General features: G+C 41.9%; 1 protein-coding gene across 1 annotated transcript; it reads left to right on the top strand.

Moving 5' to 3' along the window:
- Positions 1-2,616: 2,616 nt before the first annotated feature.
- On the top strand, positions 2,617-21,043 carry LOC146342573 (vomeronasal type-2 receptor 26-like). The gene is made up of 7 exons (XM_084807903.1): positions 2,617-2,632; positions 3,590-3,761; positions 7,333-7,510; positions 9,806-10,666; positions 16,630-16,857; positions 19,519-19,645; positions 20,142-21,043. The coding sequence occupies exons 1-7, from the start codon at positions 2,617-2,619 to the stop codon at positions 21,041-21,043; spliced, it is 2,484 nt and encodes an 827-aa protein (XP_084664029.1).
- The last annotated feature ends 1,252 nt before the right edge of the window (positions 21,044-22,295 follow it).

Here is a 22,295-nt window from a genome sequence, read left to right on the forward strand (position 1 = left end):
GGCCGCCACAGCCGCCGCCAAACCACCGCCGCCGCCACTGCCACCAGGGAGATTCGCACAAGGTAAGACCTGTCCCGGGGGGGGTGGGGGGTGGCAGACCATTTCACCCGAGATTCGTGGTGAAATTCTCTGACATCCCTAGTTAAAACAAAGAGGGATTGCAAAGAGCTCTAAAAGGATTACTCCATAGTGGGAAAAATGGACATGTAAGCAAGTTCTATATTCTATGTTGCATGCATGTGACCAAGTCTAAAGTGATGCACATTTGGGGGAGGGGGAATCTCAACTTTACTTGTATGCTTGTGACTGACCAAACCAGAGATCTTAGGCTTATGGTTGACAGTTGGATGACAATGTCAACCCAGTGTGCAGTTGCTATTGAAAAAAAAAGCACGTTCCATGTATTCCAAGGCATAATTAGGAAAGGAATCGACTTGGCTGAAGGGATGGGAAAATGCTCCAAGGCACTGATGTTTCAACATACTCTTAACATGCCCCCCCCCCAATCCTTGACTTTCTGGTTCAAGTCAGGCAAATATTGTATAAGGACAGTAATTTCACATCTTATCTGGGCAATTTCTGCAGATTCAAACAAAAATCGAAGTGCAAACTTCCCAGTTACACAGGATTCTTTGTACAACAGAAACAGAAGTATGCCATATCATGCACTCAGACAATTTCATTAATTTTTATCCTAGAAGCTTCCACGCTGCCTGGCACTTTTTCAAAACCACATTTGAATGAGATATATAGATTGAAATTGTATGCAAGCCTATTTATTTATTTATTGCATTTTATTCTGCCTTTTATTTTTTTTTAGCTCAAAAGTCTCCCAAGGTGAGTTACAAATATACGAAATAAGGCAGCCTCTGTCCACAGGCTTACTTTCTAAGAGACATAAAAGGAAAGGGGATTGGGAGGGAGGAGGAAACACAGAGCCAAGATGGGGAAGCCATGTGGCATAGCTTTTTCTCATTACACATTGCATGGTGCATACAAGAACACAGAGCAAAAGGAGGATCATCCAATCAAACATGCTATAAAGGCTTTGGACAAGTCAAGTTTACAACCTAACAAACCACATGCATGTTGAACAGAAGCAGTAAGTGAGGACAATTCCTGCCTGCAGGCTTACAATCTAAAAAGACATGACACACAAGGAAAAAAGAATAAGGAGGGATGGGGGCGGGGGGAATATGATGCAATCCTAGGAACGTTTAGGCAGAAATAAATTCTACATCTCCCAGCATTCCCCAGCCAGACTTTCAATAAGAATGTTGCTGCTTCTCACTCTCATCTCCCTCAGCACAGCCTGCTGGAATGGAATTTTTAGGCATCCTTTAAGGGTAGAACTTAGGGATGTACGAAAGTCACTTACCTTTTACGAAATTTGATTCAGGGTGGGGGGGAGGTACTCTGTCCCTCCCCCTGAAATTCTGGCTGGGGGGGAGGCACCCGTCCCTCCCCCCAAAAATTCTGGCTGGGGGGGAGGCGCCCCATCCCTCCCGCTGTGAATCCTGCCGGCTGGGTCTGCAAATGGTGGCAGCTGTAGCCGCCGTTTGCATCCCTGCAGTCAGCCTTGATAGGCTACATAAATGTTTATGTAGCCTATCATGGCTGAGTTAAAAAAAAAAAAGTGCATACGCAAATGGCGGCGCCCATGGGCGCCACCATTTGCGTTCCTTATTTTGGCACATGTAGTCTACGTAAACATTTACGTAGACTACGGTGAAAATAAGGGGAACGCTATTTGCTTTCCCCTTATTTTCGTCGTAGTCTACGTAAATGTTTACATAGACTACACGTGCCAAAATAAGGAACGCAAATGGCAGCACCCATGGGCGCCGCCATTTGCGTATGCGCGGTTTTTTGTTTTGTTTTTTAACTCAGCCGTGATAGGCTACGTAAACATTTACGTAGCCTATCATGGTATTTTTAAAAAATCTAGCCTATCTATCTATTTAAAAATCTTTACGTAGCCTATCACTTTTTTAAAAAAAAACTTGGAAATGGTGGCGGCGACAGCCGGTCGGAAGACCAGCCACCACCGCCGCCGAACTGCCGCCAAATCGCCGCCACCAGGGAGATTCGCCTAAGGTAAGTCCCATCCCGGGGGGGCGGGGGGGGGCAGACCGTTTTGCCACCGATTTCGGGGGGTCAAATGCACTGGCATTCGGCCTCCCCGAGATTAGTTGCGAAATTCTCTGACATCCCTACTTGTAATGGTAAAACTTACAGCATAAAAAATACAAAAGCATAGAAATAGACATTTAAAAATAAACATTTTATTTTTGAAATACATTATCTTTTTCTACAAGAATGATAATTTACAGAAATGCTGCCAGCTGGCCCAACTCATTGTGCACCGGGGCAGACCAACTAGTGGAAGATGGAATGGAGTCTGTGGAGCTGAGCTGAAGAAAGCTCATTGAGCGAAACCCCCCAAACAAATTTCTCTGACATCCCTATTCATTCCATGATTACGGAAGTTTCCACTGGGATTTTGAACATGTGAGCCAATTAGGAATACTTGGGGCACAATCCAGTGCACGTTTAGACGGGGGGGGGGGAAATCCTACAACTCCCAGCATTCCCAACAAGGCTGGCTGGGGAATGATGGTAGATGTAGGGCGTATGTCAGATATGCAGGAAAATGTACTGCAAACTTGCTGTTCTTTGGAAGCATTTTCAATTCTTTGGGAAGACTTCAAATGTCTCTTGGTGTGTGTCATTACAAATGCATGTTACATTTTGCTGTGCCACTGAGGAGGACGAAAAAAATTTCTGCCAAGATGTGATGTTTTCATCTTCAATGTGTCATAGAACCTGTAACTCCGAGTAATTATCATGAGTATTGGTAATTATGAAATTAGTTACAATTTCTTCTTCACCTGGAGATTTCTAGTGGCTACTAGACAAAACAACAAACCAAGGCTAAAGTATGCTTTTAATATCCTCTGTACTATTTAAAGCTGGGGCCAGGAATAAACAGGGTTCCATCTGTTTGATTGTTTAAAGCACTGTACAGTCTTATATTCAATAATCTGAGTGAGTGGCCATTAAATAGGTTAGTTTTTGACTAAGTTGGTTCCTATGGAAATCAATCAAACAAATTAGTCATGACTTGTCCCATTGATTTCAAGGGCACTAATTTACTCTGGATCCATCTCAGTGTCTTCTGTAGCCCAGAAAACCCGCAATTCCGAGTAAGTAACTATCTCCCCTGTAATTATCAAAATAACCATTACTACTTCTGCTGCTTCTCTGAGTCCCTTGATAATGTTCATAGCTACCAGCCAAACTATGAATCAAGACTAAAAGGATGCTATTAATATACTTTCTACAATTCAGAGATAGAATAGAGTCAAGAAGAAGGGCTCCATTCATCTGATTACTGTTACTTTACACTTTACAGGTCTACATTCAAATCACTGTATTTACTGAATGAGTAGCCATTCAAGTCAGACTGTGCTATTCAGATGCTCTTGAATATCATTGTAGGAACAGCTGAAATAGTTCCTAGAAATAATATCTTAATAAAATATGATGGTGTTAGTGGTGTTGGTATTAGCACTATTGCCCCATGCAGTGTGCATGTCTCCTGATGTTAAATGTACTGTCAGGGGCTTTCTTCCTGTTCTTCACAAATTTTATCAGTCAAGAGAACTCAACATTGCTGGCATTACTTCTCAGAATCATGTCTTTGCACAACCAATAACCTTTGACAAACTTCCCTCTCCTGAACTCTTTGATGACCTTGCGTAAGGAACTGGATTGTTTGTTTGTTTTAAAAATGATAACACACATCTATCCTGATAATATTCTTAAGCAGGTCGGTTTATTGAATAGGCATTTACTCTGGTAGATTAATGTGTCATGATCAGTATGGCATCTTTCTCTTTTCTAGAATGGCACCACATGCCTGTCTATGCCACATTAATTATTGTTATTATAAATATATTACAAAGAGTTTTGTGGCACCAAGACTAACACATTTATTCTGGAATGAACAGAATAATGCTTCTGCCAGAATAAATACATTAATCTTCAAGGTGCCACGAGACTCTTCATTGTTTTTGCTGAAACATACTAACATGGCTACCTCTTTGAACATAAGTATTATTGTTATTATTATCTTCTCTCTTTTTTTCTCTCAATAGTTCCAGTGCTTACTCAGCCTGGGAGGAACAAACTCCTGGTTTGTAAGGGTTTAAGGAATGCCAATTTTTATATAAGCATTTCCTGGTTATATGCAAATCTCATAAAATTTTCTACATTGTATTCAACACGAATGAATGCATAAGTAGCTTTCCCTCCCCCCACAAAAAAAGTTTTGTTCCATAGTATTTGGAACAGCTCCTGTGTAACTCGTATGGAAATAGGTACTATGTAAATTCTGTTCCATTTCAAAACACACTTTATTTCAAAGCTATATTTATTCTTGCTTTTTCAATTTAATATTATAGCTGTTTATGTATCCCACCCACCCAAAATTATGTCTTAAAAAAAAAAAAAAACCCTTCTATAATAGGTCTCTCCCATACAAGTTGTAATCATACTCAAGATCTGGGTCACGACTGAACTATATTTGCAGTTCTGAACTGATTGGCTGGAACAGCAGACTAAATTGGAGGTGAATGATTTCTGCAACCTGATTGTATATTGGATAGCCTGAACTGGATAACAGGCAGTCGATTATTATCAGTCCTTTTTTTTAATATCTTGTTATTTTCTGCAGATGTCTATATCTTTACACACACACACACACACACACACACCCTAGATAGATGATGATGATGATGATAGATAGATAGATAGATAGATAGATAGATAGACAGACAGACAGACAACAGAGTAATTTAGAAATATATTTAGTGCTAAATATTTTGGCTTCCACCATCTTCAGTAGCTGTGATATTAAATGGATATCAAGAATAGCAGTTTGGAATGCTAGAAGATGAAAATTCCTAAAAAAAAAAAAAGGGGGGGATCAACAACAACAGAGGTGTGAGTGGTATAAGTTTTATGAATTATCCTCCCAGGTTAAGGCCATACGGACTCAGTTCTGAGTCTGTAGATCCAGAAATTTTCCTTTCTGTCAAGCATCTCACTGTCTTTTGTTTGTTCAGTTGGAAGCAGTTGTAAGTATGAGAGACTATGTGCAGGTGAGTTAAATGTCTTGCAACAGGCTGTTATAGTTTTATAGGAAGAATTGCAGATTTTTGTGATGAGAGATGACAGAATCTTGTTCTTAGATCCATTGTAGTTTTCCTACATCTGGCATACAGCATTCTTTTTATTTTACATGCAGTTGAATAGAACTCATTAGTGGAAGTGCACGTTATTGATTGTCTAATGCAAGATGTTTTGTCTAATACAGTATGTTTTGTTAGTAACTGTGCCCTTAAAAAAAGTTTCTTGAAGGTAACTGCAGGTAATGCAGTAGGCTGATTTTACACTGGTGTGATCCTGGGTTGCAAGTATCTTGTTTTAGTAATGCTTTAACTAGTAATTTGCTTTAACTAGTAACTTAACTGTGTGTGTGTGTGCGCGCACGCACGCATGCTTGCTTGTGTATGACTGGTAGTGGCTTACACAAAGCTGAATAGCATTTATAAAACTTCTGCCTTAATTGGACATACTTTTAGCAATTTCATTAATGGGGAGATAATCTCCTCTGTTCAGGCTTCCTGGGTATTCCCAGTTCAGGGCTTTAAATTTCCATACCTCAACACCTGATTTTATTAGTGGTGGTCACTCACTGATGTAAATAATTGTAGTCAGCTACCAATCTGAAATCATAGATGAAAAACTCTACTGAATGTAGAGTTCCTGGGCCAGCCTGAAGCAAACATCAATTCCCTGCTGCTGCCACCCCACAGAGAATAGTTTGAAAAATTTTGTTACACCAAGAGTGGGCAGAGGGTACACTGGGATCTACTGGGAGATCACTGGGTGAATTGCAGTTGATTGGCAAGGTTTTCTGACTTCCAATTGTTTGACAATAGCAACAATGAAATGACTCCCCATATATATATATATATATACACATACACACATACATACACACACACACACACATACATACATACACACTGTGTGTGTGTATATGTGTATATATATATATATATATAGAGAGAGAGAGAGAGAGAGAGAGAGAGAGAGAGAGAGAGACTGCCGAAATGAAGATTATTGTGTGGAAAAACTATGAGCTCCATTCAGTTCTCAAAACAAATTTGTGAGCTTGGAATTCATTAATTCTATGTGAATTAAACATTGTAACAACAACAACAAAGTTCTAGTAACAAAAAAAAGATGATCCCACAATCCTGAAGTCTTCCCAGTCTATGTTACAGTGTTTAGATAGCAATTCCTGCCTTCATTTATTTCCCCACCTCCATTGTGCCACATAAAGCAGTTCACTTTAACCTTCAGTATGACAGAATGAGCCTTGGGTGTGTGAAAGGTGACATAACTCCTGCACCCCAATATTTCATTCCTCCCATATCCTAAAATCCCATTCCTCCTGTACCAACTGTACCATTCAGTTCCGAAGATAGCTTTCAAATCTTGGTTGTTGAATTATTTTATCTAATATGAAATAAAACCCCTGCCAAAATTTTTGACAGATCTGCATATGAATATCCCTATTTCAGACATTCTGGAAATGAGAATACATGGAGTATGGAGGACACATTGAGGCAAAAGTGTACCACATTTTGCTTTCCAATTTATTTGGACTCAACAAGCAAATGAGGCCCATATATGCAAATGTATGCAAATGAATGTGTGTGTGTGTATGTACATATATGTATGCACACATTTGGGCCTCAGTCACTCATTGATTTGTTATTTGCATATATATATATATATATATATATATATATATTTCCTTTTCCTTTTTTGAACACATGCATACAAGAGACATAACAAATCCACACCATTTGTTAAATTCATGGGTTTGAATGTTGTGTACGTGTTTCTATGTATATTAGAAGCTTGTAAAACACTGCTGTCATTGGGCTCATATTCAAAGATGTAAAAAAAGATAAAATAAAAAGGTATGCATTTCTCTGTCAAGTCACACATTCATGGATGGTTTTATACAGCCCATTTTGTTGCAATATCTTAATAATATATATGTATTGTACTGCAATATAGCAGATGTTCTGTTTTGAAGCTGATGTGCTATGATGCAGCATGTAACTCTGTTTTCAGGGTCCTGACTCAGCACTACCAGCACATTCTGGCCTTGGCATTTGCTGTAAAGGAAATCAATGGAAACCCTCAGATCTTACCCAATGTCACCCTTGGCTTCCAGATCTACAACAGCCATTTCAGTGCAAGCTGGACCTATCTGGCCTCAATGAAGCTTCTCTCCACCCAGGAAAGATTCATCCCAAACTACAAGTGTGATACCCAGAACAATCCGGTAGCAGTCATTGGGGGACCTAATTCTAATGTCTGTCTCCATATGGCAACCATCCTGAATGTCTACAAGATTCCACAGGTAGGCTGTGTCCCTGCAACAGGGAAGAGCAGCAAGCAATTGACACTTCCCTGAACTTTTAGATGTGGTTTTGTGGGTTGAAGTTTAACACTGGTATGATTGAAATGAGGAGGCAAGCAGTGCAGGCTGCTTATACTCAAATCCAGACTACAGGAAGAAAGACTACATTTTCTCTGGCCCATTAATGAAAATGGTGATTTCAACTTCAGGGACCATTTATACCTTTAAAAAAGGGATACAAATTGTCTTCAGGCTTCAGGTGGGTGTTTGCATGTTTGACTCATCCACCACAAACAACAGTAGCAGTCCCTTTGAGCAACTGCATCTGTTTCTAGAAGTGTCAGTGCTGGCCACATTAATCCATGGCTTAGTTACATTGTGGTTCACATACTGCAATGTGCTCTATATGTGGATTCCTTTAAAGAGTGTCCAGGAATGGCAACTGCTGTAGAATTTAGACTGATAACTGGAGATGATTATCAGGAACATATTGCTCCCATATTGAAACAAGTATCCCAGTTTCCAGCCTAATTCTGGGCATAATTCAAAGTACTGGGTATGACTTTTCAAAGCCCTAAATGCCTTAGGACAGGGCAAGGAACCTCAGGTCTGGAGGGCTAAATCCACCTTTTCTGGTGTACCAATCTGGTCCTCTAGGGTTCTCCACATAGCCACATCCTGTTCCCCCAACCACCAATTGTTCAAATGTTTTGTGACTCTTGTGCATTTTTCCTCATTCTCAATGGTTGAAAAGTCTCTCCTGAGGTTTAGTTACCGGCAGTAACTTTTCACCTTTTGGTGCCATGCCCCTTTGCATTCAGCTCTGCCCACCACTGGAATGCAGCCCCCAAGAACCTCTCCAAAATTGAATTCACCCTTTGGGCTGAAAGAGGTTCCTTCAGGCTTAGGACCAGAACACTGTTCCTATACGATCCTACACAGATCTTAAATTCTTCTGCTGAGGAGCTCTTGTGTTTCCCAACTCTTCCCGAAACACATCTTTCTCCCTCACTAGTGGCATTTCACCATTATGCAAAAACCTTTCTTTACCCTGTTCTCATTTTATTGTGCTCTCTGCTTTGTTAATTTGTTTGCTTGTTTTACTGAGATTTATTGTTTGCTCCTATTTATCCACTGTTACGTATACTTTTTTAATGAGTGCATTTTGCTGCTACTTTATTGGCGGCATACTGTTGCTCAGATTAAGTGTAGATATTTTTATTTTTAAAAAAAACAAAAAAAAACACCTAGATGTTATTTTGATTTACCATGCTCAGCTGTTATTGAACACACAGAAGTGGAGGAGGGCTTTAAAAATTGCAATAGATGAAATAAATAAATAATTGAACAACCAGGATCAGACCAGGGTTTCACTTCCTTGCTTGACATCTGAGATTAATTCCTAATTTGGATGCAATGGCTGTAAAATGTACCATCTCCCTATGACTGGAGAGGATCTCCAATATTAATAATTAACCAACTGTCTATACCAAGGATTGCTCAAATAGTTTTGCAGTTTCCATTTGCAATTTCTGATTTCAGTTTTGAGGTGGAGGAGGAAAGGGTTGGAGGTGAGATGGAGTATGCATTTACAAGATTTCTTCTTCATCTAATAAGGGAGCAATCCTATGACCTCTAGACAGCAGCTAGACAGCCATAGGATATGTTGTTTTCCAGGGACAGACCCCTGGTCTTCCCAGAGAACTGACCTCCCCCCACTTCCATGCTGCCTCACAGGCAGCTCAGGACAGACCCGTCCTCCACGCTCGCAAGAGGAGTGCAGAGCGGCTGAAAAGGGGCATGGCTGGGGGAGTTCCAGGGTGGGGAGAGCGGAAATGCCTGTACAACACATCCAATGTGTTGTCCGGCAGCCTCCTCCCCCATGCAGCCCTCCCATGGCTAGACAGCCGCAATCAGCTATCTAGCCAAAATGCAGGGCTGGAGGAGCGCAGAGGGAATGATCAAAGTTTAGAGGCGGCCACCTATCTAGATACGATTGCACCCTAAACCATGTTTTAGTAGAATGAGATTGTTACATCTGACCTGGACCTTGAAGTGGTGGGTTGAGGGCTGGAATACTATCCCAGTTGAAGTCTGTATTCTCCCAACAGGTGGAAAGTTAGTCACATGGAAGGCTCAAAATGAAATCTAGATCATTTCTCAGTTGATATTCTGGGACAAGTATCACAATTTGAAATTATATCGATACAGCCACATATACACATCTATATGCAAATACAAATACAGGAACTTATTTCATAATTGTGCTTTCATTCTTTATTTTTTTAACTTTAGCTCACATATGGGTCTGTTCCAGTGCTGGATAACAAACAACAAGGCGCTTTCTTCCACCAGATGTTCCCAAATGGGACCCACCAATATATGGGGATTCTTCATTTACTTATGCATTTTAGGTGGACATGGATTGGAGTGCTTTATTTTGATGATGAAAATGGGGAGAGGTTTGTGCAGAATGTGCTTCCCATTTTCTCCCAGAAGGGCATATGCTTTGATTTCATACAAAGATTACCCAAACAAGGCTTTTCCAGTGAAATTGATAAACTTTTGGAGGAGGGAATTAAAATATATAAGATTATCAATGGAAGCACTGCCAATGTATTGGTCCTACATGGTGAAATTCAGACCATGATAGTTTTAAGAATGTTGCTTCAAATTTCAAAAGGTGAGGATATACCGATGCAGAGGAAAGGGAAAGTCTGGATTATGACAGCCCAGATGGATTTCACATCACTGCCCTTCCAAAGACCTTGGGACATAGACTTCATCCATGGTGCTCTATCCTTAGCAATTCACTCAGAGGACATTTTAGGATTCCAGAGATTTCTTCATACCAAAAACCCAACCTTAGAAAAAGAAGATGGTTTTATCAGGGTTTTCTGGGAAAATGCATTTGAATGTTCTTTTTCTGACTCCACGTTAGAGAAAAATGTTAAGAAAACTTGCACTGGGGAGGAGAAGCTGGAAACTCTTCCTGCGTCTGTTTTTGAAATGACCATGACTGCCCACAGCTACAACATCTACAATGCTGTCTTTGTTGTGGGGCATGCACTGCAGTCCATGCATTCTTCCAAGTCTAAACAGAGAGCAATGGTGAAAGGACAGAGACAGAAGCTTCTTAATCAATTCTCATGGCAGGTAAAGCATAAAGGGAAGGGAGCTCACCCTCTCTGTGAATGCAACAATATGTCCCAAACTGTTCAGTCTGTGTGTGCCAAGGCTGGGATTGTGGTGGCTACGATCTTGGTGCGTCATAGCTTCCATATTACAGTTTTCAGGTGCCCCTACTCACATCAAGGGCACTCTAAAGTCTCATTATGCTTATTGATGACATATCTTTGTGTGTGTGTGTGTGTGTGTGTGTGTGTGTGTGTGTAAGATGCCTATATCATTAGTCATCTATTTTGCCACCATTAGATACACAGAAAAGATAATGGTTTTAAGTCCAAGTGGGGAAAAAGTGCTAGGACACCCAATTAAAAATATCAGCAGCAGCAGCATCTCAGTCCTCTGCTTCATCACTCTGCATCAATATAAGAGAGAATCCTTATAAAATCATGCACCAATGGTACTTGACTCCCTACAGGTTGAATAAAATTTATGTTGATATCAATGATAGAGGTGTGGATTTCAGAAAGCTGATTTTGAGCATATTTGGTGGAGATGCCCAAATATTGCAACATTTTAGAGGGATATATGTAACACAATTTCACTGATGGTACATGTGTCTATACTCTTAGATGCCCTGATAGTTCTGTTAGGTTATTTAGAGCAGCTTGCTACAGGTCAAAGATAGCTAATTTGGAACTTAGTAACTACTGCAAGAACTTTCGTAGCTTAAAAGTGGAGAAACAACTCCATCCCTTCACTTAATTAATGGTTACTGAAAGTCTGGAAAATTCCTGAAATGGCAAAACTAACAGAGTTCATAAGACTGAGGGACAGCTGTACTTATTCATTTATTTTTTAAATTTCTGTACTGCCCAGTGGCCAAAGCTCTCTGGGCAGTTCACAATAATTAAAACCATAAAATGCAACATAAGATACAATATAAAAGTTTAAAACTACAGTATAAAATAGAAGTAAAAACTGAAATAAAACCTAGTAGCAATACAAAGATTTGAAATACAGTAACATATTTAAAACAACAGAAACTGAAAGACTACACCTGAAAAAAAAAGTATTAGCTGGTCTCCTTTCATTTTTAATGAAATTAAGATACAGTTTTGATATTGATAAGTATGTAAGTGTTTCTTTGCACTAATATTGTAATATTTTATATGACAGTTATAGAGATTTATTTATATTTCTTATAGTGGCTGGGTTCACACAATGTGACAAGCCACAATATGGGATGAGTGTGGGTTGTTGTTGAACTGTGGGTTGTTGTTGGACTGTGGGTTGTATTATGTGAACCAAGTTGTGCTAACAAACCATAGTTTGTTAACCACAAACAATTCATGAAGATAACCCATGGTTTATTGTTGGGTTGTGGACTGTGGGTTGCTCATGGTTAACAAACCATGATTTGTTTGAAAGGCTGGGTTCACTGTTCACACAACACAATAAATGATTCAACAACAAACCATGATTCAGTGACAACCCACAGTCAACCCATACTCAACCCCTACTCTGGCTTCTCTCTGTGAACTAGGTCAGTGTATGGGTTATATACGTTTGTTTGTTTTTGTTTGTTTGTTTCTTACTGGCTGTATATAATTCATATCATGTTCAATATTAATTTTTTGTATAACATATAATTAATACTGATAGTAAAATACTAAAAAATGTTTTAATAAAATGTGTCCATGTGCCAGCTATTTATTCTCAATGTATAAAGAAATGTTCTATATTTTCCTCCTTCTCACTTCATTTTGGGTTTCATGTTCACTACTTATAAAATGTATTGGCTTTGAGTCCAGTCTGCAGACTGGAACTTGTCTTGACTTCATTTCTTGTGTCTATTAATAATTATGTTATTCTTTATAGCACCATGTGCATTAATATCATTACATACATCATTGTTTCCTGCAATAATATACTGATGTGGTTGAGTGCCAATAGGACTGGAGCAAAATAGCTACCACTGAGAAGCAAGAAGGAGGGAGCAACATGCTCAGGTGAAGCCAAACATATGCAGAAGTAAAAAAAATATTTTTAAACCTAAAGGAGGCACCCCCTTGTTGTTGTTGTTCAGTCGATAAGTCGTGTCCGACTCTTCGTGACCCCATGGACCATAGCACGCCAGGCCTTCCTGTCCTGCACTCTCTCCCAGAGTGTGCTCAAGTCCATATTCATTGCATCGGTGATGCTTATCTAGCCATCTCATCCTCTGCCATCCCCTTCTCCTTTTGCCTTCAATCTTCCCCAGCATCAGGGTCTTTTCCAGGGAGTTTTCTCTTTGCATTAGGTGGCCAAAATATTTGAGCTTCAGCTTCAGTATCTGTCCTTCCAAAGAGCAGTCAGGGTTGATTTGCTTTAGGATTGACTGATTTGACCTCCTTGCAGTGCAGGGGACTCGTAAGAGTCTTCTCCAGCACCACAGTTTGAAAGCATCAATTCTTTGGCACTCAGCCTTCCTTACAGTCCAGCTCTCACAGTCATACATTGCTACTGGGAAAACCATAGCTTTGATTATACGGACTTTTGTCGGCAAGGTGATTTCTCTGCTTCTTACTATGCTGCCTAGGTTTGCCACAGCTTTCCTCCCAAGGAGCAAGCGTCTTTTAATTTCATGGCTACAGTCACCGTCTGCGGTGATCTTGGAGCCCAAGAAAGTAAAATCTGTCACTGCTTCCATTTCCTCCCCTTCTATATGCCAGGAAGTGATGGGGCCAGATGCCATGATCTTAGTTTTCTTAATGTTGAGTTTCAAACCAGCTTTTGCACTCTCCACTTTCACCCTCAACAAGACGCTCTTTAGATCCTCTTCGCTTTCTGCCATTAGGGTGGTATCGTCTGCATATCTGAGGTTGTTGATCATTCTCCCGGCAATCTTAATTCCAACCTGTGATTCATCCAGCCCGGCGTTTCTCATGATGAACTCTGCATTTAAGTTAAAAAGCAGGGCGACAATATGCAGCCTTGTCGTACTCCCTTCCCAATTTGGAACCAATCAGTTGTTCCATGTCTGGTTCTTACTGTTGCTTCTTGACCCTCGTACAGGTTTCTCAGGAGGCAGGTAAGGAGGTCTGGTACTCCCATCTCTTTAAGAATTTGCCAGAGTTTGTTGTGATCCACACAATCAAAGGCTTTAGTGTAGTCAATGAAACAGAAATAGATGTTTTTCTGGAATTCTCTTGCTTTCTCCATGATCCAGCGAATGTTGGCGATTTGATCTCTAGTTCCTCTGCCTCTTCGAAACCCAGCTTGTACTTCAGGCAGTTCTTGGTTCACATACTGCTGAAGTCTAGCTTGTAGGATTTTGAGCATAAACTTGCTGGCATGTGAAATGAGCGCAATTGTGCGGTAGTTTGAACACTCTTTGGCATTACCCTTCTTTGGAATTGGAACGTAAACTGACCTTTTCCAGTCTTGTGGCCATTGTTGAGTGTTCCAAATTTATTGGCATATAGAGTGCAGCACTTTAACAGCATCATCTTTTAGGATTTTAAATAGCTCAGCTGGAAGACTGTCAACTCTGCTAGCTTTGTTGTTAGTAATGCTTCCTAAGGCCCACTTGACTTCACTCTCTAGGATGTCCGGCTCAAGTTCAGTGACCGCACTATCATGGCTATCAGGGACATTAAGATCTTTCCTGTATAGTTCTTCTGTGTATTTTTTCCACCTCTTCTTAATCTCATCTGCTTCTGTTAGGTCCCTGCCTTCTTTGTCCTTTATCATGCCCATCTTTGCACAAAACGTTCCCTTGAGATCTTTGATTTTCTTGAAAAGATCTCTAGTCTTTCCCATTCTATTGTTCCTCGATTTCTTTGCATTGTTCATTTAGGAAGGCCTTCTTGTCTCTCCTTGCTATTCTCTGGAACTCTGCATTCAGTTGGATATATCTTCCCCTTTCTCCGTTGCTTTTCGCTTCCCTTCTTTCCTCAGCTACTTGTAAAGCCTCATCAGACAGCTACTTTGCTTTCTTGCATTTCTTTTTCTTTGCGATGGATTTCGTTGCTGCCTCCTGAACAATGTTACGGACTTCCGTCCATAGTTCCTCAGGCACTCTGTCTATCAGGTCTAATCCCTGAAATCTATTCCTCACCTCCACTGTATATTCATAAGGGATAGGATTTAGGTCATACCTGAATGGTTTAGTGGTTTTCCCTATGTTCTTCAATTTAAGCTGAAATTTTGCAACAAGCAGCTCATGATCTGAGCCACAGTCAGCTCCAGGTCTCCTTTATACTAACTGTATAGAGCTTCTCCATCTTTGACTGCAAAGGACATAATTAACCTGATTTCGATATTGACCTTCTGGTGATGTCCATGTGCAGAGTCGCCTCTTGTGCTGTTGGAAAAGAGTGTGAGTTATGATCAGCGTGTTCTCTTGGCAAAACTCTATTAACCTTTGTCCTGCTTCATTTTGTACACCAAGGCCATGCTTGCCTGTTATCCCGGTGATTTCTTGACTTCCTACTTTGGCATTCCAATCCCCTATGATGAAGAGGACATCTTTTTTGGTGTTAGTTCTAGAAGGTGTTGTAGGTCGTCACAGAACCGATCAACCTCAGCTTCTTTGGCCTTAGTGGTTCGGGCATAGACTTGAATTACCGTGAGGATGAATGGTTTGCCTTGGATTCATACTGAGATCATTCTATCGTTTTTGAGATTGTACCCCAGTACTGCTTTTCCCACCCTTTTATTGACTATGAGTGCTACTCCATTTCTTCTAAGGGATTCTTGCCCACAGTAGTAGAGATGATGGTCACCTGAATTAAATTCACCCATGCTTGTCCATTTTAGTTTACTGATTCCCAAGATGTTGATGTTCAATCTTGCCATCTCATTTTTGACCACCTCCAGCTTTCCTTGATTCACTGATCTTACATTCCAGGTTCCTAAACAATATTGTTCTTTACAGCATTGGACTTTCTTTTCACCACCAGACACATCAACAGCTGACTGTCCTTTCGGCTTTGGCCCAACCACTTCCTTCTTTCTGGCGCTACTTGGAAATTCCCTCTGCTCTTCCCCAGTAGTATATTGGACACCTTCCGACCTGAGGGGCTCATCTTCCAGTGTCATATCTTTTAGGCTTGTGATACATTCCATGGGGTTTTCTTGGCAAGAATACTGGAGTGGGTTGCCATTTCCTTCTCCAGTGGACCACATTTTGTCAGAACTCTCTGCCATGACCTGTCCGTCTTGGGTGGCCCTGCACGGCATAGCTTATGGCTTCACTGAGTTACGCAAGCCCCTTCGCCACAACAAGGCAGTGATCCATGAAGGGGCAGTGATCCATTAAGAGGCACCCCCACTCACCCCCAAAATCAGGCCAATGAGAAATGCACATGCTCTGGCAGCCGCAGCGCATTTAGTTAAAGCCATTGTCTTGTGGGAGGACTTCTGCTCACACAATGGGAGGTCTTCTTGCTCTCCTGCCCCCTGCAGCATTGCATGCATTCCCCCAAATTATCCCTCTGGAACAGGTTTAGGTGTGCATAGGGGGTATCACCAGAGGAGAAATCATTCCACCAGTGGTTTCTGTTCCATGGCCAGGGTTGGATACATCAATGAGTGTCAATTGAAAAGGAAAATGGAGCAATATGGGTGAATATTGCCCTGTTAGAGCCCCATAGAGGCTTCAGGTGGGAAGGGAAATCCATGCTGCCAGTGATCTCTTTTCCACTGGAGGATGCCCAGGATTGGATACAACCAATTCAGTGTTAGGTGGGAAAGAATAATGGAATATTGGGGCTGATGAGTGTCCTGCTTGAGTCCCTTATAGCTTATGGTGTCCAACAGGAGGGTGTGAACGGCTAGAACCATGAACAGAAGCACTCCTGTTAGGGGATGAGGAGTAAATTTTAAAGGCACCATTAACCATTATTCTCATATGTGAAACAATATGACTGTGTAGTACAAATGAATCTCTCCCTGTCTTTGTGTTTTAAATATCCTCATGCTCTGATTTTTCCCCCTATGAATTTTAGCTCTACCACTTTCTGAGAAAAGTTTCATTTAACAACAGTGCTGGGGAAAAGATTTCCTTTGACCAAAATGGGACATTAGTAGCTGGATTTGATGTCATCAACTGGGTCACATTCCCCAACAAGTCCTTCCTTAGAGTCAAAGTTGGAAAGATAGACCCACTTGCCCCCATAGACAGTGTATTCACCATTCAGGTGGATAACATTGTATGGCCTAACAGCTTTAACCAGGTAAGGATCCATGGACATTGTCAGATGTTTCCAGTTATTTCTCCACAATTGAGCCAGTGGTTTACTGTTCAAACTCTGAAACATCTGTGCCTCTTTGCCATGGCAGTTAGGTGGAACTCATTCATACCAAGATGTTGCACTCTAAATGTTCCCCTGGCACAAAGATTTAGCTATATTTTGGATTTTGAGTTATCAAGTTTCTAAGTCTATCTTCACAGAGACAGCAATTACAGATAAATATGCTAAGCAATTGGAAAACCCAAGGTGCACTGCACATCCCAGTTAAAAATGACAACATATTTTCTTACTGGCAGCTGGGATCACTTCAAAGTAAAGTGAGGGCCTCCAGCAGCTGCTATCTTCATCCCATCAGTGTTTCTGGGCTGCGCAGTGAATAGCTTTTGTAGCTATCCAAAAGTCCCATGGTGGACATGTTGTGATGCTGCTCACAACTAGGGATGTACGAAACTCCCCTTACCTGGCTCCGCCGGGTTCCGCTGGTGGGGGGAGGCGCCCCGTCCCTCCACCCGGAATCCTCGCCTGCCGGCTCCGCTCTGCGGGGATTCCGCAGATCCGCTGGCCAGCTCCGCCAACAGCCGGACATCCAGCTGCCGTTTGTGTCCCTGTAGTCAGCCGTGATAGGCTCCATAAAGACTTACATAGCCTATCACGTCTGGCTTAAAACAAAAACCAAAAAACCGCGCGTACGCAAATGGCAGCGGCTACGGCCACCGCCATTTGCATTCCTTATTTTTGGCTGTCTTAGTCTACGTAAATATGTACGTAGTCTAAGACGGCAAAAATAAGGGGGAACGCAAATAGCATCCGCTACGCTATTTGCGTTCCCCTTATTTTCACCGTCTTAGTCTACGTAAATATTTACGTAGACTGAGACGGCCAAAAATAAGTAATGCAAATGGCAGCGGCCGTAGCCGCCGCCATTTGCGTACGCTTTTTTTGTTTTTTAACCCAGACGTGATAGGCTACGTAAGTCTTTATGAAGCCTATCACATCTTGTAAAAAAAAAAAACCCCGACAAGACTGCAAATGGCGGTGGCGACAGCCAATCGGAAGACCAGCTGCCGCTGCCACAGCTGCCACCGCTCGGAAGATCCGCCCCAGGTAAGTCTCATCCCGGGAGGGATCCGCGGGGGGCGGGGGGGCAGGCCATTCCACCACAGATTTCGGGGGGCCAAATGCACTGGCATTTGGCCTCACCGAGATCCGTGGCAGAATTCTCTGCCATCCCTACTCACAACAGTATCTCTAGGGATGTACGAAAATTCCACCACGGATCTCAGGGAGGCCGAATGCCAGCGCATTCGGCCCCCTGAATTCGGTGGCAGAACTGCCTGCCCCCCCGCCCCCCCAGGGTCGAGACTTACCTTGGGGGGATCTTCCTGGCAGCGGTGGCTCTGGCGGCAGCTCCGGTGGTGGTTCGGCGGCGGCAGCGGCGGCCAGTCTTCCGACCGGCTTCCGCCGCTGCCATTTCCAGTTAAAAAAAATGATAGGCTACGTAAAGATTTATGTAGCCTATCACGGCTAGGTTTAAAAAAAAAAAAACATGATAGGCTACGTAAATGTTTACGTAGCCTATCACGGCTGACTTTAAAAAAAAATGCACGTATGCAAATGGTGGCGGCCATGGCTGCCGCCATTTGCGCCCCTTATTTTGGCACGTCTTAGTCTACGTAAACATTTATGTAGACTAAGATGGCAAAAATAAGGGGAACACAAATAGTGTAGCGTCTACGCTCTTTGCGGTCCCCTTATTTTTGCCATCTTAGTCTAAGTAAAAGTTTACGTAGACTAAGATGTGCCAAAATAAGGAACGCAAATGGTGGCGGCCATGGCTACCGCCATTTGCGTACGTGCATTGTCTGTTTTTTAAGTCAGCCGTGATAGGCTACATAAACATTTACGTAGCCTATCACGGCTGACTGCAGGGACGCAAACGGCGGCGGCTATGGCCACGGCCATTTGCGTCCCTGCTAGCCAGTGGCCGGATGTCTGGGTGCTGGCGGAGCCGGCTGGTGGCTCCACAGAATCGCTGTGGAGCACAGCCGGCCGGCCAGGATTCTGGGGGGGGGGGGAGAGGAATGGAGCGCCTCCCCCCGCCAGTGAGGATCCTGGCGGGAGGGACGGAACGCCTCCCCTGCAACCATAAACATAATCCGTGAAAGGTAAGTGCCTTTCGTACATCCATAAGTATCTCAAACTGCCAAATGTGCCCACATGTCCCAAAAAGTTTGCCAACCCCTGGGATAAGGTATTAAGTAAAGGCTTGAGGTGGTGAACTAATTTTCCCAAGAAAGTAATTGTATGGCTGAAATACTCCAATCAAGGTGGAAGTACCAACAGTCCTCAGCATAAAATGTATATTCTTAATTACAAAGCTATTATGTCCTGCCAGCATCAACCAAGTTTATTTATTTATTTATTTATTTATTTATTTCATTTCTATACCGCCCAATAGCCGAAGCTCTCTGGGCGGTTCACAAAAAACCGCCCAGAGAGTGGTTAAGTTTTTTTATGGTTAAGTTCTTAACCATAGATCAAACTGTCTTATACCCTACTATTCTATACTATTCCATGATTATACAAGCTTGGTACACATATTTTATGAGGGTTAAAATATACTACTCTTTCTTTTCTCTACAGGCACATCCCCTTTCTCTGTGTAATGACAATTGCTATGAGGGTTTCAGCAGGAGGAAAAAGGAAGGGAAGCCATTTTGCTGCTATGATTGCATTCCATGTCCACAAGGGAAGATTTCAAGCCAGAAGGGTAAGAAGTGTCATGTATACAGTTATAAAATGTATTGCCTTTGAGTCAATGAGTGCATATAAAGGTCATATAAAGGACATGTGTCCATTTCCCTACTGTTTAAACAATTGTTTATTGTTCAGTGGTGACTGTTATTGCTGGTAAGAGGATAAGTCCAATATAACCACTGATCCATGCATGATTTTGTGTATCACACCTCATTTGACTGGAACAAAACAAGTATTTCAAGTAATACATACATCCAGGCAAGTTGGAAGTAGAGAAATAATTCACCATGTGTGATACCCAGGATAAAAACTCACTGTCAGCACTGGGGTTGTACTTCCCTTCACCACTAGGTGGTGTACTATGCCTATAGCTTCTTGGAAATAAGCTAAATGAGAAGGCTGCAAACATGTGCTTCAGTTTTTGACCTAGTTGCCTTCATCCAAGGCTTTCCATTATAAGGCCATACTCAATCCAATGAACAGAAATGCATATTTGTTTTCTTTTTCAGATGTCGATGACTGTGCTCACTGTCCAGAAGATCAATATCCAAACCATGACCATAATTTGTGCATTCCAAAATATATAACCTTCCTATCTTATGAAGAACCATTGGGGATCAATTTGACTATTATTGCTCTTTCATTTTCTTTCATCACAGCTTTGGTACTTTGGTTGTTCATTAAGCACCAGGACACTCCCATTGTAAAGGCCAACAACCGTAACCTTACCTACACTCTTCTCATCTCCATCCTGCTCTCATTCCTTTGTACTTTTCTATTCATTGGCCAACCTGATAATGAATCATGTCTTCTTCGACAGAGTGCATTTGGCCTCATATTTACAGTGGCTGTATCATGTGTGTTGGCCAAAACCATCATTGTGGTTCTAGCTTTTAAGGCCACCAACCCAGGATCCAAAATGAGGAGATGGGTGAGGAAACCATTAGCCAATTCTGTTGTTCTTTCTTGCTTTCTTATTCAAGCCACTATTTGTACTGTGTGGCTGGCAATGTTTCCCCCATTCCCAGATTTTGACATGCACTCAATGACTGAAGAAATTGTACTAGAATGTAATGAAGGTTCATCTACCATGTTTTACTGTGTCCTTGGCATTTTGGGATGCCTTGCTATTATCAGCTTCACTGTGGCTTTTCTAGCCAGGAAATTACCTGACAGTTTTAATGAAGCCAAATTTATCACCTTCAGCATGTTGGTATTTTGCAGTGTTTGGGTCTCTTTTGTTCCAACCTACCTAAGTACAAAAGGAAAATATTTGGTGGCTGTGGAGATCTTCTCCATCTTGTCCTCCAGTGCTGGATTACTGATTTGTATCTTTTCCCCCAAGAGCTATATCATTTTGGTTAGACCTGAATTGAACAACAGAGAACAACTCAGTAGGATAAAGAATTAAATGATGAAAATATTTATGGCCTCCAATCCAGCTAATCATATTCACTACTATCTTATTGCAAAGAATGGCAGTTGACTTAACTTCTTCTTTACCTTCAATTAAACTTTTAGTATAATGCATCTTCTTGTGTAACTGTATTTCAGTGACCTGTATTTTCTGCAAGGGCATATGTTGCCTCCTTAGATTGTTAATGTAAATTAATGTGTCCTATTTATATTCAGTTCTTCAAACAACTCAAACAAAAAGCCAAATATAGGTGAGAAATTCATATTTATTATAATTTAGTAGCCATTAATTCTTCCAACATCATATTTTTTCATATTTTTTCAAGTTTTAATCCTTAATATTAGATAGTTATATTCAATAAAAAGAGTTCTATTAGCAGCTGCTGGTGGTCATGAAGCACTTTCTTGGGACCACCAAAATGGTGATCTACAGCACTGACCTCCCCATGGTCAAACAGCTGGGCAGGAGTGGGGAAAATGTTTAGCCTGGGTGGGGGTGGGGCTATGACATAGGTGGGGGGGCATATTCTGGAAACACACCCTTGGAAAGCACCAGAAGAAGTCCAAAGGAGACCACTTTAACTTGGGCTTTCAACTTCAGCCATATCTGATGAACAACCCTAGTAGTCACCCCATTTGATTTAAAACCCTTCACAAACAGGTCAACAGCTGTGTGGTAGGCTGAAGGAAGTGAGATTTACATCAGGGGACAGTGCATGGGGGAGTGATCCTTGTGTGCAGCTGTCAGTTCTTGCTGACTGACTACAGCTGGCAGGCAAAGGCAATAACTCACTGGCTGATAAGCAGGGTCATAAACCTGTCCAAGGCTAGGAAAGGAAGAGGGATGTCCAGAGGCTGGAATTTCACCAGTTCAAACAAAGCCAAGATGACACAGCAGAGAGAAGTAGGGCTATCCGAAAGTCACTTACCTTATGATGAAATTGATTCACGGTGGGGGGGAGGCGCTCCGTCCCTCCCCCCAAAATTCTGGCTGGGGGGGAGGTGCTCCATCCCTCCCCCCTGAAATTCTGGCCAGGGGGGAGGCGCCTCGTCCCTCCCGCCATGAATCCTGGCTAGCCAGGTCTGCAAATGGCGGTGGCCGTAGGCGCCACCGTTTGCATCCCTGCAGTCAGCCATGATAGGCTACATAACTGTTTACATAGCCTATCATGGCTGAGTAAAAAAACAAAAACAAAAACCACAAGTACGCAAATGGCGGCGCCCATGGGCGCCGCCATTTGCGTTCC

Source organism: Heloderma suspectum, chromosome 6, assembly GCF_057233095.1.
Source record: "Heloderma suspectum isolate Gila_16-S chromosome 6, 16-S_ref, whole genome shotgun sequence".
Lineage (NCBI taxonomy): Eukaryota > Metazoa > Chordata > Lepidosauria > Squamata > Helodermatidae > Heloderma > Heloderma suspectum.

Coding starts and splice junctions, on each gene's coding strand:
- LOC146342573 (XM_084807903.1), top strand. Junction 7,511..9,805: donor ATGTCTACAAGATTCCACAG/GTAGGCTGTGTC, acceptor TTTTAACTTTAG/CTCACATATGGGTCTGTTCC. Junction 16,858..19,518: donor GGCCTAACAGCTTTAACCAG/GTAAGGATCCAT, acceptor TTTTCTCTACAG/GCACATCCCCTTTCTCTGTG.